The following is a 17,861-nucleotide window of genomic DNA, read 5'->3' as shown; positions in this document are numbered from 1 at the left end:
TGCCAAGACTTACTGTTAAACAACTTGAAAATTTTCAAGGCTAAGCTGAAATTACTCTTTACCTCGATTGGTTGCATATGAATAAGCCACTTATGTGTTCAATGCTTTTAAGTTGTCTGAGGGAGGACAGTTTTAAAACCTCTGTCTAAGATCCTCCAAGTCTTTCTCTAGTTTTCTCACTCTTATTGTCACGTGCTATCTATGTCGTATTTATGTTATCTAAAAATGTGGGCTTATTTGGAGCTTCACTACGAAGTTATTTATTTGAAGTGAGATCATATTGATGCTGAGCCTGATACTGCATTTTGCAGTTTCTGTAATTCTTTTCTTCAACAGACGCGTTTAACTTCCCACTCCCTTTTTATTGTTTATCAATGCCAGTCACTTATATGGTTCCTTGCACGGTGGTCACGTACATATTTGATGTCTTCCGATGGGAATGGGGACAAAATCTTGGATTCAGGTCATCATCCCGAGCATAGTTCAAAAAAGGCTTTGCTTAGTTTCTTTGGAGAGCATAACCAAGGAAAACCCGTCCTTGATATTATTGTTCGAGTATCCTTGGTCACACTTATATCATATCCAGGGGAAAAGGATCTTCAGGTTTGAGTTTAAAACTCACATCATTTTAATATTTTCAAATACTCTTCTAAATAAAGTAATATTGAACAATTCTTCAAATCTTTTTATGCAATTGGGTGACAGATTAGGGCAGGTGGATATACCTGTAGTTTGTTTCCTTTTATTGATAAACAAAGAATATTAAGAAGAAAAGAACGATATAAGATTAGAGGACAAAATCTCCTTACATGAGTAAAGCGAAACAAAAGAAAAAACTATGAATGAAGGATAGTATTTTCAATATCGAACATGTTTGAGGGAAAAAAAAATCCTCAAAATGTTTTGAGTTTTACACCAAATTGAGGCCAAACACCTAACTATATCCCCCAAAACATGCTTTCTGAAAATCTAACATTGGAGGTGTGTGAATTGCACTTGAAGCAAATACTCCAATTATTATCGACTTAATATGCATCTTTGCCTTTTCTTTTTCCCCTTCTGAAATTTAATATTTCAATCATAAGCTCTGCAAGTTTATCTATGTTAAAACTACTGCAATAATAGTAAACTATCTTGCATTATTCTTTTGTATTATTTTTATGCAGGGCATTACCTGCTACCAGTTACTTCATTCACTGGTTCAGCAAAAGCATATATGCATTCATCTTGTTACACTGGTGAGCCAACAATTGCATGTATAATTTTATCTCTGGAAACTGGATTTATCTCTCAGACTCGTTTTCTGTTATGCTCTGTACAAGTGTTTTAAAGATATGAGAGACTAAATTTCCAATTATCTTAGAAGTAATGGTTATGTTCCAATGCTTTCAACGACCTTCAACTTTGACCATAGTCACTAAACTTCTAATTTTATGGCACTCGGTACTTAAAAACAGTAAATATTGTTTAAAAAAAAAAAGAACAAAAGAAGTAAATATTACCTTGGCATGTTTGTCTTGAACTTTTAATATCTTGGGCAGAATTCATGGAATGAACTAGCAACTGCATTTTCCACAGAAAAGACTTTGTTCCTTTTGGACACTGCTCATCAGGTAAGAACTTTATTAAACTTGCACATCCCAGCTGATTTGTTGCCATATGTTGTGGTGTAAATGCCTTCTGTTTTTTCCTTCAGCGGTCACTTGCACAAACACTTGTTCGTTCAGCTTCAGGCATGAGAAATTCGGACACATCAAGCCAGTGAGTATCTGCTGCAGCATTATTTTGTGACTTTACAACTTCCCTGACACTAAATTTATATGAAGGTATGTGAGGAATCTCATGGGTCATATTGCGACATATATAGTGGAGATGTCCAGCAAGAGTAATTTTAAAAGTATTGCCCAACAGCCGGATATCCTCCTATCGGTGAGGACACAAGCATTTATTTAATTCTCATCTTTATGTGAATAGTTTTCCAATATAATCACTGATATCTGTAGGTCAGCTGCATGTTAGAACGTCTGCGTGGAGCTGCTAGTGCTTCTGAACCTCGAACTCAGAAGGCTATTTTTGAGCTAGGGTTTTCTGTAATGAATCCCATTCTTGTTCTTCTTGAAGTATATAAACATGAGGTAGCATTCACTTTTTTTGATACCTTGCCATATTTTGATATTTTTATGCTCTTGACAAGTGTGATTTCTATGACTGTCGGTGATAATTTGTTTATTGTCCTTATAATGTCCGTTTTCTAAGTTACTCATATTCCTTACTATTAATCCATCATATTTTTAGTTTAGCTAATGTGTATGAACTTCCATGTTTCTGACATCTTTCACTGTACTTATATGTAATTATTGCTTAGTCTGCAGTTGTCTATCTGCTACTCAAATTTGTAGTTGATTGGGTTGATGGACAAATTACATACTTGGAGGCGCAAGAAACTGCTTCTGTTGTTAATTTCTGCATGCGTTTGCTTCAGTTATATTCATCTCACAATATTGGCAAGGTATTTTTTGTTTTATTATCAATTATGTACTATATTGGTTCTTTTATGGACAAATACTTTGGGATAGGACGAAAATTTGACTTGTTGATGAACTTGTTACTGGATGAAAATCTTGTATTAGTTAGACTTGTAACTTTCTCTCATACTCAGATCAAGTCTATTTTTGCTCCTTTTGTCAGATATCAATAAGTCTTTCAAGCAGCTTACTTAGTGAGGCAAAAACGGATATGTATAAAGATTTGCGTGCTCTTCTTCAACTTCTTTCAAGTCTTTGCTCTAAAGACATGGTATTTTTTTTATTTTTTTTTTTTGTGTATATTAGCTAGGTTAACCATTGCAAAAGGATATACCTGTCTCTCATACTCCTACCTAGCATTTGGCCTGCTTAACTGAAAATACTTAATGTGCCAGATCGATTTCTCGTCAGATTCAATTGAGATCCAAGGCACTAACATATCTCAGGTATTATTATTATTAAACTATTTCATATAAATTTACTAGTCAAACTCTGATACCTGGGTCTTACAGGTGGTTTACTTTGGTCTTCACATAGTTACACCACTGATTTCTATGGACCTCCTGAAATATCCCAAACTTTGTCATGATGTAAGATATTCATCCATCAAAGTGGAAAAATTGCTGTAGTGATTATTTGATCAAAAGCTGATACTTTAATGATTAATTTGCAGTATTTTTCTCTCCTTTCACATATGTTGGAGGTTTATCCTGAAACTTTTGCACAACTAAATAATGAAGCCTTTGCTCATATACTTGGAACTCTTGACTTTGGCCTCCACCATCAGGTAATATACGTGACACTTCTTTTATAGTACTCAATTACATTTGATGAGACAAAGAAACTACAAAATTTTAGATATATATATATATATATATATATATACTGATTTAGTTTTACCAAATAATTCTTTTGCATTTCATATAATGGTTGTAATTAGAATTTGTGGCAAATCTGCATGCCTTACTTTCTTGCAGGATGCAGATGTGGTTACCAAGTGTCTCAGAGCTCTGCAAGCTCTTGCTTCTTACCACTACAAGGAGACGAGTAACGGTAACATAGGCTTGGGCACACATGCCACGGGTCTTAAGGATTCAAATGGGAGTTCCCAAGAGGGCCTCTTGAGTCGGTTCCTTCGTTCATTGCTGCAATTGCTCCTTTTCGAGGACTATAGGTGAGAGTTCAAACAAAACATTTCCTTCCTCCAAAGCCTGTTCCCTAACAAAGGATTGTGTCTTGTGTTTATCTCTGCAAGCATAGAATGATTAATGTAATTATGATCTTGTTACTGCATGACTTGAATCTATCCATAGAATGAATATATTTGAATGGAGGTCAGTTGCATTTGAATCTATGGAACCTTCCATTCAGTCTCACATTGTTTGTAGAAATGACGATAGACCATCAAATGAATTTATATATTACATTCTGCCTGACCTTAAAGAACATAATTTCAGTATTTCAGACTTGTGAGCATGGTTTCTCACAAATACCTTGTATTGGTAAAACCATTCCAAAATTGGCTTAGTATTGGTTTGTTATTTCAGTTCTGACCTAACCAGTGTGGCAGCAGATGCTCTCCTTCCACTAATTCTTTGTGAGCAAAGCCTGTATCAGGTATGCTTCTCAAACTTGCATTTCGTATAATATTTGCTGCAAACTTTTCCGGTTAAAAGTGCTCATTTTGGTTAAAATGCGTAAATTAAGATGAGCATGAGCAAGGATGATAAATCAACGCTTGCTGTTTGATATTCTTATAAACACCTCTTAATCGCATGAATTCCTTAAAGAGTTTAATTTTGATGCACTGTCATTGGAAAGTAGTTTTACACGTAAATCTAATAACATAATGCCACATCAGCAAAAATAATTGTTTTTTATATTGACCATGTGAATCATCATCCAAAAGAACAGATAAGATTGCACGACTGTGTAAAACATTATACATTGTCAGTGCATCAAAATTAAACTCATTCCTTAAATGCTATGTTTTTTATTAATAATATTTTATTATTTTCGAGTTATCATTATATGCGGGAACTCCCATTGAAAGTCGGCATGTACTCTCTATTACCGATTACTAAATATTATCACAATGCGCCCCCACCCCTGTTCTCTGTGTGTGTTCATTCTTTACTAGACGCTCCTGAGATGTCTGTCTTGGGTGAATTTTTTGACAGAAATTAGGCAATGATTTGATAGAAAGACAAACAAATCCAACGCTCAGATCAAGGCTAGCAAATGCATTGCACACACTAACATCTGCAAATCAGCTCTCTTCCTCCCTTGATAGGATAAATTCTCAGAGATTTAGGAAAAATCTTAGTAGCTTCCTGATTGAAGTTCGTGGATTTCTAAGGACAATGTGATCAACCGTGTATGACTTCTGTTGTATAATGCTTCAAAGAATGAGTTGACATTCACATTTGAAACAAACCACCGGAGAGAGAAGCTCGTCAGATATAATTTTTGTGGAGTAATTGAAACATCCATCATATCGGCAGTGCCCATTCTGTTTACTCAGATCCGTCTGGTTGTTTCCAAAGGCAAAAGCTGGTTGTTTATGTTGGTCAGAGACTATGAAAGAAAGCATCAAGGCTCTTTAAAGATCTGAGTACCAACTTATTGGCATAATGGCTTGTGATGCCATTTTCTTCTTGGCGAATTGCATTGTTGTGTAGATATGTTACTCAAGTCTAAGATTCGATTGGAGGGGTTTTCTTTATGCAACCTTTCATGTTTGTGAAGAAAAGCACATTCTGTTCTGATCTGTTGAGATGTTAAACCATTTCCGTGTTTCTGCATACTTAAAGCTTTTATACACCTGTAACAACTATACTAATGCCCCCATCTTATTTTTGGTGTTTTTTCATCTCAAGAAGCACAATTTGTATAGCTGTAACTTTTTAACTGCAATTGTGTAATTATTCATGATGAATATTGAATTTTGCGGTTTTTCGTGATAAGTAAACTACAATGCTCCACTATGGTAAGTAATTGTCTGGGGTTAAATAGCTGTTCATCGTGGACAATCCTTACGTTGGGGCCATGCACTGGAAACACCCTACAAACAAGACTTGTTTGAAGTTATTGACAAAGAAAAGGAGAATGACTAGGATTTTTTTTATTATAAAATAAAATCTTTATTTTCAGATAAAAATTATTTTAACCTTAATTGCGAAGATCCAAATTTTTCTTTTGGTGTTAGGAGCAAGTTCGCCGCTCCGCTCAAGGAACCTTGTCATTTTCACAAGGTTTGCCACTCTCCTCGGGAAACTTTAGAGTGTCTGTTCAATAAAATCCCACTAGGCTAGTCAGTCACTAAAATCATTACTAGTAACTCATTCTTCTCCTTTTATTTTCATTTTTTATTTATTCTATACAATATTTAGAATTCTATTATTATTCATTCATTATGGTGGTGAAATAGTATATGATCAAGAGGAATTTATCGTGCTTAGTTCTGCTTAACTAGTATTTACATATATGTCACCTGAAGTCGAAAGTCTAATAGTGTTGAAGAATTTAATATTGCATACCATCGGTCAACAATGCATGAAAAGAGTAAAAAAAATTTAGTACAGATATCTGTCCGAAGTAGATAACACTTTGTTTTACAAAAAGTATATCATAGATTATAATTGAATATTATTATTTTGTTATTTTTTTTATTTAATGATGGTTTTTATTTAAGATTTTATATCGGTTACGTGATGATGAGGACATACGTCATATTACAGCTGAACCCCATGACAGACTCCCACATCGACCAAGGTCATCCAATAGAGGCAATCACCTCATATGTATGCAAGAGTCAGAGGTATTCGGAAACAAAGCGTCCCCGATCATCTGCATGATGTGTCTTCTGGTGTAATGCAGCAGGCGCTCCTCTGTCGGGTATTCCTCCAACTGCTCGCAAATTGCGAAATCAAGTAAGATTGACAGTTTACTTGTTTTGTGATTGTCTATCATGGGGCTCAAAATAACACCTAACAGCTGCTGACAAAAGTCCTCAATAGAGTGTCCATCATAAAACTGCTCCCACCCACCGATGTAGCCGCTGACTGGATCTCCATTAATGTTGAGTCCCAATTGATACGCCACGTCCTGTAGGGTGATAGTCATCTCTCCACAGGACAGGTGAAAAGTATGGGACTCAAGTCGTCATCTCTCGATCAAAGCAGAGACCAATGCCCAATCATTTGTCCCACTCTAGCATATATGCCACATGCTCAAATCCCGTTCGTCTAAGGTGTGTCCTAGTATGTTCGGGCAGCCATTGTAGTAAATTCCTTCTTGTACACAAGACTCGAGGACCCTACCAAAAAAATCAACCAATTAGACAAAACGGAAGCCACAAGTAATAAGACAAATTTTAAACATATAAAATACATAAGTTATAAAGTATACCACTCGGCCAAGTCTGCCAGCAATATGGTCAATCTGATCTCGTCTATAAAGGGTATCCTCGTATTCTAACATGTTTTACGCCATAAAACTATACTATAATAGAATAAATTAGAATAAAATAATTTTAAATTAACTAACTTTTTATCAGATATATTCAAAATAAATGTAAAACTTAAATCATAAACTATAATTTTATTCTAAACCGTAATAAGTTCAAATGAAACAATAATCTAAATAAAAAAATTTAAAATTAACTAGCTTATTATCAAACACATTGAAATAAATCTCAATACTCTAAATACTTAGACCATAAACTATAATTTTACTTTAAATCATAATTAGTTCAAATGAAACAATAATCATATTAAATTTTTTCATTAACTAACATCTATTAATCCCCTACCATAATCACATGATCGTTTGACATTATTTAAACTAATAATAGATGGTAATTTAAACTAACTATATCATCTAATTATCAAACTAACTAAAACTAATAAGAAAAGTTAATCTAACTAAATAAACAGTTAAATCATAAAATAATAGAACAATAAATTAAATTAAAAAAATAGAAGAACAAAATAACCTAAAATTGACTAATAATTGAAGAGATAAAAAAAAATTGAATATAGCCAAAATAAAAAGTAAGATAAGAGAGGACGAGAGTAAAAAAGTAAAAAGTGAAATTTAAGGAAAGATCACCTTATATTTAGGCGAACTTACTTGAAATTCGTCAAAGAGAGCAGACAAGGTTCATCGAGGGAAGTAGCGAACTTGCCCTTGACGCAAAAAAAAAAAAAAAAAAATTCAACACTAAAATTAGAATAATTTTTATTTAAAAAAAAATATTTTTTATTTTATAATTAAAAAAATCCAGAATGACAATGTCTAATTGGGGATAATTAATTCGGGAATGTTAGGGTGTATATTTTTAGTATATAAAAAAAAGGAAAAGTTGGCTATTGTTAGTCTAAAATTCTAAATGTAAGATAAAAATAAAAGATATATATTAATTATTTAAGGGATAAGTATTGTTTTGGTCCCTCACGTTGAGGGTCGGAATCGAACCCGTCCCCGATCTAATTTTCGATTTAGAATTATTCTTAACGTTTTTTTTTCGTATTAAAATCGTCCTTTTTAATTTTTATTCCTAAACTACCCTTCCTTTTTAATAAAATTTAAAAAATTAAAAAAAAAAAAATTAAAAAGGACGATTTTAATACGAAAAAAAAACGTTAAGGATGATTCTAAATCGAAAATTAGATCGGGGACGAGTTCGATTCCGACCCTTAACGTGAGGGACCAAAACAATACTTATCCCATTATTTAACATTACTCAATTAATTATATACTTTAAGGAGAAGTATATCTTTAGAACATGTTTGGTTAGAAGAATATTTTTATATTTCTAAAAGATTTATATTAAAAATTTTACATTGGAATAATTTTACAATGTAACATTTTCGAAAATGAGAAAATTTTTTACGAACTACACATTTCTTTAGTGGTAGAAAGTTTCAGCATACATAAAATTGAATGGCAATTTGCACATCGATCCAAAATTTGTTTGAAGCACATTTTTTTATTTTAATCGTTAAATTTAATAAATGCATTTTATTCTCCATTAAAAATAAAAAGTGTTTGGTAAGCCAGTTACCGGTCGGTTCGGGTGAAGATCCTGGGGGATGGTAGGGCTCGTCAGGTCGTGGACTGCCGGCCAGAGATGTGCGAGGTCCCGAATACTTCGTGTGAAAAAGGGGGGTGCCACATGCAAAGACACTCCGACGCCCTTGTCAGTAAAATGCACAGGCGGAAAGGATGATGTGATATATATGACGTACCTCGGGGGAAGAGTAAATCTTCCCTTTATATATTGTCAGAGGTGGGCCCTGTGAAGGTATTGGGGGAAGGGTAGGTCCTTCCCCATATATACTATGTTAGAGGTGGGCCCCGCTAGGGCAGGCCCACCTTTTCCAAGGCCTCTCCTGCACAACTGTGGAGAAGCTATCAGGGACGCGTGTCCGGGTCAGCAGAGAAGCACTTTGCCCACGACCGCTTGGGTCGGGTAGTACTCGGGTCGGGCCGGCCCGTAATTGGTTTGGGCCAGGCCGTAACAGTGCCCCCGACGCGCCAGTAATGATTGTGAGATATTGGTGGCGCGTGACTTCTTCGTTCGTGTGTTGTCGCCGGGTCGGCTGGTCGTGGGGGAGACGTGCCCCCTGCGCGCGTGTCTCTTGGTTGTTGAGGTGACCGTTCGTCGCTTCGTTCTTCGCGCTGAGCATTAAATGCTCATAATGGGTTGTAAAAACCCCGCGCGCAAAGACCATTTTACCCCTGGTCTTTTCGCGCTTCGTGTAGCGGTTTTTAAACAGTTTCACAGTTTTTTCTTTCTTTTTCTCCCATTCTTGCTATTCCCATTTTCTTCTTTTCCTAACATCCAAAGCTTCTTGTTCGAGCATCCCTGTGCCTCTTCCTTCACTCTCAAGTTTCTTCAACTGATTCAGGTAATTCTCGCTCCTCATTTTCTCGTGCTTTACCTGTGCCTGTGCCTTATTGCTGTATGTTTATTGCTTGTGTTTACTGCATGCTTTCGCTGCTCTGCTTGGTTTTTGTTGCTGGATGACCTTCCAGTATTTAAGTAGATGAGTTAGGGGAGGGGTACCATTGCAGGGTAGGTTTCTAGGTGGCTTTCTTGATAGGTGTAGCTTGGTTCATGCCTGATTTTGACCGTTCAGTAGGATGAACATAGTCTCTGGGCGTTTTTCGGGCTCCCGATCTCATAGTCTAACGGAGTGGTACCCCGCTTGTAGGTATGCCTCGCGTTGTTGCTCGGGCTTCTCCTTCTGCCGCGAACTACGACCCGTACGCCTGGGTGACCTCCGATGTGAAGGATTCTCCGAATCAGATGGATCTGGAGGAACTGACGGAGTTCCGGCAAGCCGGGTACCTCTGTGGTGGCACAGACGAGGAGCTCAATTACGAGACCATCGTCCCCGCCCCCAGTGAGCGACTGTATGAGATCAACTTTCACGCTCCCCGGGTTGCCGATTGGATTTGGTTTTATAAGGCCATGTTCACCCAGGTAGGCGTCCGGATACCATTTTCCGATTTCCAGATGGCGCTCCTTAATCGTATATCCGTGTCGCCGTCACAGCTCCATCCGAACAGCTGGGCTTCTATTCGCTGTTTCGAGATGGTTTGCGAGTATCTCGAGCTGCCGGTGTCGGTGGATGTCTTCCTCTTCTTCTTCACCCTTACTAACCCCTCTAAGCAAGGGAAGGCGAGGAAAGGGTTCCTGTCCTTCCGATCTGCGACAGGTCGGAAGGTGTTTGGTTTATTTGAGGATTCCTATCACGGATTCAAGGACAAATTTTTCAAGGTTCGCCCCATTAAAGGTCGCCATCCGTTTTGGCTGTCGTTGGAGGGGGAGCGCCTCATCCCGACGTACTGGAGTTTCGGGGCGGGGTCTAACTCTTTTATTAAGGTGACGTATAAAGGGATGTCCCCCGTAGATAAGAAAATAGCCGATGTGTTGTTTGCTCTCTTTGGGAAGAACCCCGTAAACCCCCATCTCCTTATGGTGAACGGGAGGCCGCCAGGAGCTATATCCGTGAGTCGTTTTGTTTTGTGCTTGTACTGTTTATCATTGCTTGTTTTACCTGATCTAGCGACTGATGTGTTTGTCTGTTTGCTACAGTGGAGATGTCTGCCTCAGTAACGGGGCTTGAAAATTTGATGAAGACCTTCTTCGAGGACAGTGATGAAGAGAAGGCTGAAGAGAAAGATGCCGGGAAATCGGAGGGGCCTTCCGGGGAGAAGGAGGATCATGATGTGCCCTTTCCCCAGGATACCGGTATGTCGGAGAAGAACCCGGAAGGGGCGCAGGCTTCCCCCCTTCCTGAGGTGGTCGTTGGTGGGCATTCGTCCTCTACCCATCAGGAAGATAACGATGTGGAATTTGTCCACACCCCTAGGAAGCGGAGGGCGTCTGCCAGCCCGGAAGGGACTCTCACCATTATGGAAAGAAATTTTGATGCAACAAATTTTATTGACTCGCAGCTGATCCCCGGGACGGAGGAGCATTTTCATGGAACCGACTTGGCTGGGCAGGCGAGATGGATGTACCGGACTCTGCTCCGGGGGGCCGTGATAGCTCGAAAGGCTGAGTTCGAGTTGTCGGGAATGCAGGCTCTCCGGAGGAAGCTCGAATCCTCTGGCAAGGCAAACAATGATTTTAAGGTGCAAGTTGAGCTGCTCCAGAGTCAGCTGTCCGAGATGGGGGAGAAGCTCAAGGTTTCTGAGGAAAAAACGACATCTGCCGAGGAGAAATTGAAGGCTTTCGACGAGACGGTGGCCCGTTTAGCTGAGCGGGAGATGACTCTTGAGAGCCAGCTGAACGCTGCTCAGGGTCGGGTGGCGATCTTGGAGAAAGAGCGTGACCAAGCCGTTTCGTCGGCTAAAGCCGCTAAAGCCGAGGTCGAGGGGCTCAGGAAGAAGCTGAAAGCAACCAAAGAGCAAGGGAAGAACGCGATCTCCATGACTGAGGACGCCCTGAAGGCCCAGGTGAAGATCGTGACTCCCGACTTTGACACGTCGGCCATTGGGCTCTTCAAAATGATCCAAGATGGCAAGATTGTTGACATGCCTAGGAAATGATCTCTTTTAACTTTGGCTTGGTGTGGATTTGTTGAACTTTTTGTTGTAACTTTGTGGCTGACTTTGTGACTTTTATGGCTAACTAGTCGCTTGGTCGACTTGTCGTTATTACCGTTTATTTTGCTTGTCGTTTTATTTTTGTTATCGTTTTTTCGTGGTGGGCTTATTGCTTGTGCCCGTTTTGCCGTTTGCGCTGGCAATTCGATTGGAACCGTTGCGGTTCTATTTATGGAGCCGTTTGATATGGCCGTGGTTCCGCTGGCCTCCCGGGGTGATCAGTCCCGGGTTGCCGTTTACGATTGCGACCTCGTGGGGTGCGCGTCGAAAGAAAATAAATGGAAGAGTTTGGACAATTAAGAATTAGTCGTTATCTAGACAATGTTTATGAACATAAAAGGCATTCGATAAAAACAGATAACTGGGAATTAACATTTGATCAAATCAAAACTCTACCCAGTTCGTCGGGTCGGTTGGTCGATGAGCCCAAGCTATGAATAAAACCTCCTCAGGTTAGCCGCGTTCCAGGTTCTCGGGATATCCCTGCTGTCGAGTCTTTCCAGCCTGTAGGCGCCTTTACCGAGAACCTCTTTGATCCTGTAGGGGCCTTCCCAATTCGCCGCCAGTTTTCCTTCTCCTGGGGTCGGTAGACCGACGTCGTTGCGTCGTAGGACGAGGTCTCTTTCCTCAAAATCCCTTCTGAGGACTTTAGTGTTGTAGCGCAAAGCTATCCTTTGTTTCAATGCTGTCTTAGACAAGTGGGCCATCTCGCTGGTCTCTTCTACCAGGTCCTTTTCTACCGCTTCGTCTACCCCTGCGAGCAGTAACCGTGGACTCGGCTCGCCGATTTCGACGGGTATCACCGCGTCGACCCCGTACGTTAGGCGAAAAAGGGTTTTCCCAATAGAGCTTTGTTCGGTTGTTCGGTAGGACCAGAGGACCGAAGCCAACTCGTCGGCCCATGCGCCTTTCTTGTTGTCTAAGCGCTTCTTGACACCAAGTAGGATTACTTTGTTTGCGGACTCCACTTGTCCGTTTCTCTGGGGATGCTCCACTGAGAAAAATTTTTGTTTTATCCCTAGGCCGGTGAGGAACTCCGTGAACTTCTTGTCAGTGAATTGCGTCCCATTATCCGAGATAACGACCTCCGGGATACCGAAACGGGTTATCACCTGTCTCCACATGAATTTCCTGCAGTTGGAGGAAGATATGCTGGCCAGTGGTTCAGCCTCTATCCATTTGGTGTAGTAGTCGATGGCCACTATGAGATATTTGACTTGTCCTGGGCCAACCGGGAAAGGTCCTAAAAGGTCAACTCCCCATTGAGCGAAAGGTCGTGTAGACGTCAGCAGGCTCAGCTCGGAGGTCGGCGCCTTGTGGAAGTTGGCGTTTTGTTGACACTTTACGCACTTTCTGACAAATTCCCTGGAGTCTTTCATCATTGATGGCCAGTAATATCCAGCTCTGATGAGCTTCCTCGCTAGGGCTTTGCCCCCGATGTGGTGGCCACAACATCCCTCGTGGACTTCTCTAAGTACATAGTCCGTTTGGTCGGGATGTAGGCACTTTAACAGGGGTTGGCTGAGCCCCTTTCTGAACAGTTGCCATTGTATGATTGCGTATCTGGCTGCCTCCCTTCTCAATGCTTTGGCCGCCTTCTCATCGTCAGGTAACTTGCCTAGTTCCAGGAAGTTCGTGATGGGGTCCATCCAGGAAGGGCTTGACTCTGTCAAATGGAGGGCGACGGTTGGTTCCTTCACCATGCCCTGGATGAGAGACCGGTTACCTGCTCCCGGCTTCGTGCTTGCAAGTTTGGACAGGAGGTCTGCCCGTGTGTTCCTTTCTCTCGGAACGTGTCGGACCGTGATCTCTTGGAATTCTCTTGCCAATTCTTTTACCTTTTCCAAATATTTTTGTAGAAGGGGATCCCTGGCTTGATAGCTCCCGTTTACCTGCGAGGTGACGACTTGAGAGTCGCTGCATACCTCCAGCCTCGTTGCCCCGACTTCTCGAGCTAGCGTCAGTCCCCCTAGGAGAGTTTCGTATTCTGCTTGATTGTTCGACATGGGAAACTCGAACTTGGTCGATTGCTCGTAAATGACTCCCGCCGGGCTTTCCAAAATGACCCCGGCTCCCCCGGACATTTGGTTGGAGGCCCCGTCTACGTGGAGTCTCCACCGTGTGCCCATTTCTTCGGGAGGATCGCCCGTTACCTCTACTAAGAAATCTGCCATTGCCTGTGCCTTGATTGCGTGCCAGGGCTCATAGTGCAAGTCATATTGGGACAGCTCAATGGCCCAGGTCATCATCCTTCCAGCCAAATCAGGCTTTTGGAGTACTTGACGGATCGCTTGATCCGTTCTGACGACTACACGGTGACCCTGGAAGTATTGCCTCAACCTTCGAGAGGAGGTTAGGAGTGTCAGCGCCAGTTTTTCCAGTTTGCTGTACCTCAGCTCTGCTCCTTGTAGGGCCCTGCTTACGAAGTAAATCGATTGCTGAGCTTTCCCTTCTTCTCTTACGAGCACTGCTGCAAGTGCTTCCTCTGTTACTGCTAGGTAGAGGTAGAGTGGCTCTCCAGCTTTGGGCTTTCCGAGCACCGGAGGCGTTGCTAGGATTTTCTTGAAGTGGTTGAATGCTTCCTCGCAGGCTGGGGTCCATTCAAATGTTATCCCCTTTTTCATTAGATTGAAGAAGGGCAGGGCTTTCGCTGCCGATGCGCCGAGGAAACGGGATAACGCCGTCAGCCTTCCTGCCAGCCGCTGGACGTCTTTGATGCAACCCAGGCTCTTCATCTGGAGAATCGCTTGGCACTTCTCAGGGTTGGCCTCTACTCCTCTTTGGGTGATCATGAACCCCAGGAACATCCCAGCTTCCATGGAAAAGGCGCACTTGAGCGGGTTGAGCCTCATGCCGTGCTGTCGGAGGGAGGCGAACACGCCCCCTAGGTCTCTCAGGAGGTCATCAGGACGTGCGGTTTTCGCGAGGATGTCGTCCACATAGACTTCTACTGTCTTGCCTATGAGCTCGTTGAATATCTTGTTCATCAGTCTTTGGTACGTGGCGCCAGCATTTTTTAGACCAAACGGCATCACCTTGTAACAATAGATCCCTCCTAGCGTTATGAACGCCGTTTTGTCCTCGTCGGGTCGGTGCATCGGTATCTGATTATACCCAGAGTAGGCGTCCATGAAGCTCAGGTATTGGTACCCCGCTGCTGCGTCGACGAGTGCGTCAATGTTGGGCAGGGGGTAGCAATCCTTAGGACATGCCTTGTTGAGGTCGGAGTAGTCCACGCACATTCTCCACCTCCCACTATGTTTTTTCACCAAAACCACGTTTGACAGCCAAGTCGAATAGTCCAGCTCTCGGATGAAACCTGCTTCAAGGAGGCTGGCCGTCTGCCTGGCCACCTCCTCTGCCCTTTTCTTGTGACATCTTTCTCCTCCTCTGAGCCACTGGCTTGGCCTCCGGCTTGACGGTCAGATGGTGTGACATGAGCTGGGGGTCTATCCCTGGCATATCGGCTGGTGTCCAGGCGAAGAGGTCGGCATTGGCTCTGATCATCTTCATCAAAGGTTCTTTTAATTCATGGGGGAGGTTTCTGTTTATGAACGTGAACTTCTCGTCCCCATCGCCGACCCTAAATTTTTCCAAGTCCCCTTCTGGCTCAGGTCTGGGCTTGTCATCTATCCTGGCATCCAGGTCGGCAAGGAAAACCCCGGATGCTTCTTTGGATTTTTTCCTAAGAGAGAGACTGGCGTGGTCGCAAGCGACTGCCGTTTCCAAGTCTCCTCTGATAGACCCTACGGATCCGTCATCGGTAACAAACTTCATTACAAGCAGTTTCATGCTAATCGCTGCCCCGAGGTCATTGATTGTTTTTCTCCCCAGGATGATATTATAAGCAGTGGAATCTCGTAAGACAACAAAATCGGCCATTACCGTTCTTCGCCTCTGTCCTTGTCCAAGGGAGGTCGGTAGTGAGATGATCCCATCTGGCTTGATGAAGTGATCACCCAACCCTACCACACCGTGCTGGTGGGTCGCCAGGTCGGCATCACGCAGTCCCAAGGCGTCGAAGACGTTGCGAAACATGATGTTCGAGTCTGCCCCCGTGTCCACTAGGATCCGTTTGACGAGTCCGGTTCCGACTCTGGCCGTGATAACCATGGGGGGACTTTCCGGTACCTCATCGAACCATTGGTCCTCAGGGCCGAAAGAGATAGATGGGTGTCCCCGGGAACCCCTAGCAGATGAGGAGGAGACCGCCAGGACCTTGGCGTCTTTCTTCTGCGCCGATTTCGACCTCGGGGCGGAATTCCTTGCCGTTACTACATTCACCACCGTGAGACCGTGGTCGTCTCCCTCTGGTTCTTGACGTCGTCTTGTCGCCCGGGACCTGTCCTCACCCTCGTGATCCCGATTCCGTCTCCTCGGTTCCCTTATGAGGTGGGAGAAGTCGGCAAGCTTTCTGTCCCTGATTGCTTGCTCCAGGGCATCCTTTAGGTCGAAGCAGTCTTGGGTCTTTTGCCCATACCCCTTGTGATATTCGCAGTAAAGGCTTTTGTTTCCCCCCGTCTTGTCCTTCAGAGGTCGGGCCTCGATAGTATCCCTTTCTCGGCTATCTGTTGGTAGACCTCTGTGATTGGTGCCGCGAGGGGGGGTGTAGTTGGTGAATTTCCCGACTCGGGGAAATGGTTTTGTCGTCTTGCTCAAGCCACCGTCCCTGGTGCGTTCCTTTTGTCTTTCTCCACCATCGTAGTGCCTGGTTTGGTTGTAGGGGGGTTGTCGTTTATTGGCAGCCACGACCCGGCTGACCTCCTCGTCATTGATATACTCCTTAGCCACGCACTGGATCTCCTGCATTGTCCAGACTGGCTTTGTGGTAAGGTGCTTCCTGAAGTCCTCATTTAGGAGCCCATTCGTCAAACATAAACTCGCCACCGAGTCCGTAAAACCGTCAATTTCCAGGCACTCGTCGTTGAAACGATCCAAGTATTTCCTGGTCGACTCCCCGGCTCTCTGGGTCACCCCTAGCAAATTGATCGGGTGCTTGGCTTTCGCGATCCTGGTTGTGAACTGAGCCAGGAAGGCATGGCTGATGTCGGAGAATTGGGTCACCGAGCCCTGCAGGAGGTTATTGAACCACCGTATTGTAGGTCCCGCCAGGGTGACCGGGAAGGCGGGACACCTTACCTCATCTCCTACTCCTTCTAAGTTCATCCTGGCCTCGAAGGCCGTTAGATGCTCCAGGGGGTCCTGCGTTCCATCATACCTCATGTCCGTTGGCTTGTCAAAATGTTTTGGCAGCCGGACCTCGATTATGGAGCGGTGGAATGGGGTGGCCCCTATTATCACGGGTCCTCAGGTATTCGTTCTCCCATCGTCGTTCTCCCGACGAGCGTCTTCGTCCCTCCGGTTCGTCGTACGCCGCCCTTCACGTCTGGCGTAAATGACAGGGTCGTGACGTCTTCTCGCGCGCCCTCTCTCCCCGGTGCTTTTTGACTCGACCTGGGGGCTAGGCGTGCGCCGGGAACGGCTCCTGGAGCGAGAACGGGAGTGACTCTGTTCTGGGGTGCGCTGGTCGCGTTCTCTGTCCGCTAACCGACGCTCTAAGTCTTGCATTCTATGGCGTAGCTCTTGCATTATTCTGGCGTGGTTGTCTCTGGTCCCCCAAAGGGGCGTCTCTCATGTGATTAGGTCGCGTCCCTCGGGGGTGATCTCGGATGTTGTCGGGTTTCCGTCCCGGCGGCGTCGCCTCCGGGTACGGCCTCGCGGCCTGTCTCCGTTTCGACTAGCACGAAGTCCATGGACAAGTCCCCACAGACGGCGCCAATGTTTGGTAAGTCGGTTACCGGTTGGTTCGGGTGAAGATCCTGGGGGATGGTAGGGCTCGTCAGGTCGTGGACTGCCGACCAGAGATGTGCGAGGTCCCGAATACTTTGTGTGAGAAAAGGGGGGTGCCACCTGCAAAGACACTCCGACGCGTACCTTGGGGGAAGGGTAGGTCCTTCCCTATATATATTATGTTAGAGGTGGGCCCCGCTAGGACAGGCCCACCTTTTCCAAGGCCTCTCCTGCACAACTGTGGAGAAGCTGTCAGGGACGCGTGTCCGGGTCAGCAGAAAAGCACTTTGCCCACGACCGCTCGGGTCGGGCCGGCCCGTAATTAGTTTGGGCCATGCCGTAACAAAAAGTCACTAAGGTTCTAATAATTTTGAATAGAATTAACTATACTTAATTCAATCATATTGAATATACTAAAAAATA

General features: G+C 43.4%; 2 protein-coding genes across 7 annotated transcripts in view; one reads left to right on the top strand and one right to left on the bottom strand.

Annotated features, from left to right (window-relative positions):
- LOC107645770 (exportin-4) overlaps positions 1-5,488 on the top strand; it is a 13,815-nt gene extending 8,327 nt beyond the window's left edge. For 2 of the 6 annotated variants that reach the window (XM_016349872.2, XM_016349873.2), the window contains 14 exons: positions 382-603; positions 1,167-1,238; positions 1,542-1,613; positions 1,697-1,761; positions 1,827-1,929; positions 2,004-2,135; positions 2,366-2,509; positions 2,689-2,796; positions 2,921-2,971; positions 3,038-3,115; positions 3,199-3,312; positions 3,503-3,699; positions 4,073-4,142; positions 4,706-5,488. In XM_016349872.2, coding sequence (XP_016205358.1) covers positions 382-603; positions 1,167-1,238; positions 1,542-1,613; positions 1,697-1,761; positions 1,827-1,929; positions 2,004-2,135; positions 2,366-2,509; positions 2,689-2,796; positions 2,921-2,971; positions 3,038-3,115; positions 3,199-3,312; positions 3,503-3,699; positions 4,073-4,142; positions 4,706-4,894 — 1,617 coding nt within the window. In that variant the 3' untranslated portion in view covers positions 4,895-5,488. Of the gene's footprint in view, positions 1-381; positions 604-1,166; positions 1,239-1,541; positions 1,614-1,696; positions 1,762-1,826; positions 1,930-2,003; positions 2,136-2,365; positions 2,510-2,688; positions 2,797-2,831; positions 2,972-3,037; positions 3,116-3,198; positions 3,313-3,502; positions 3,700-4,072; positions 4,143-4,705 lie in introns of those variants that run through there. The other 4 variants (XM_021104122.1, XR_002348384.1, XR_002348383.1 and 1 more) reach the window with 4 other exon arrangements.
- LOC107646435 lies at positions 14,914-16,871 on the bottom strand. The gene is made up of 3 exons (XM_016350618.1): positions 16,788-16,871; positions 15,205-16,670; positions 14,914-15,115 (listed from the first exon to the last, which is right to left on the bottom strand). The coding sequence occupies exons 1-3, from the start codon at positions 16,869-16,871 to the stop codon at positions 14,914-14,916; spliced, it is 1,752 nt and encodes a 583-aa protein (XP_016206104.1).

Source organism: Arachis ipaensis, chromosome B06 (assembly GCF_000816755.2).
Source record: "Arachis ipaensis cultivar K30076 chromosome B06, Araip1.1, whole genome shotgun sequence".
In the NCBI taxonomy this organism is placed as follows: Eukaryota; Viridiplantae; Streptophyta; class Magnoliopsida; order Fabales; family Fabaceae; genus Arachis; species Arachis ipaensis.
The sequence above is the reverse complement of the archived record's forward strand: the minus strand, read 5'-3'. Positions and strand labels throughout refer to the sequence as shown.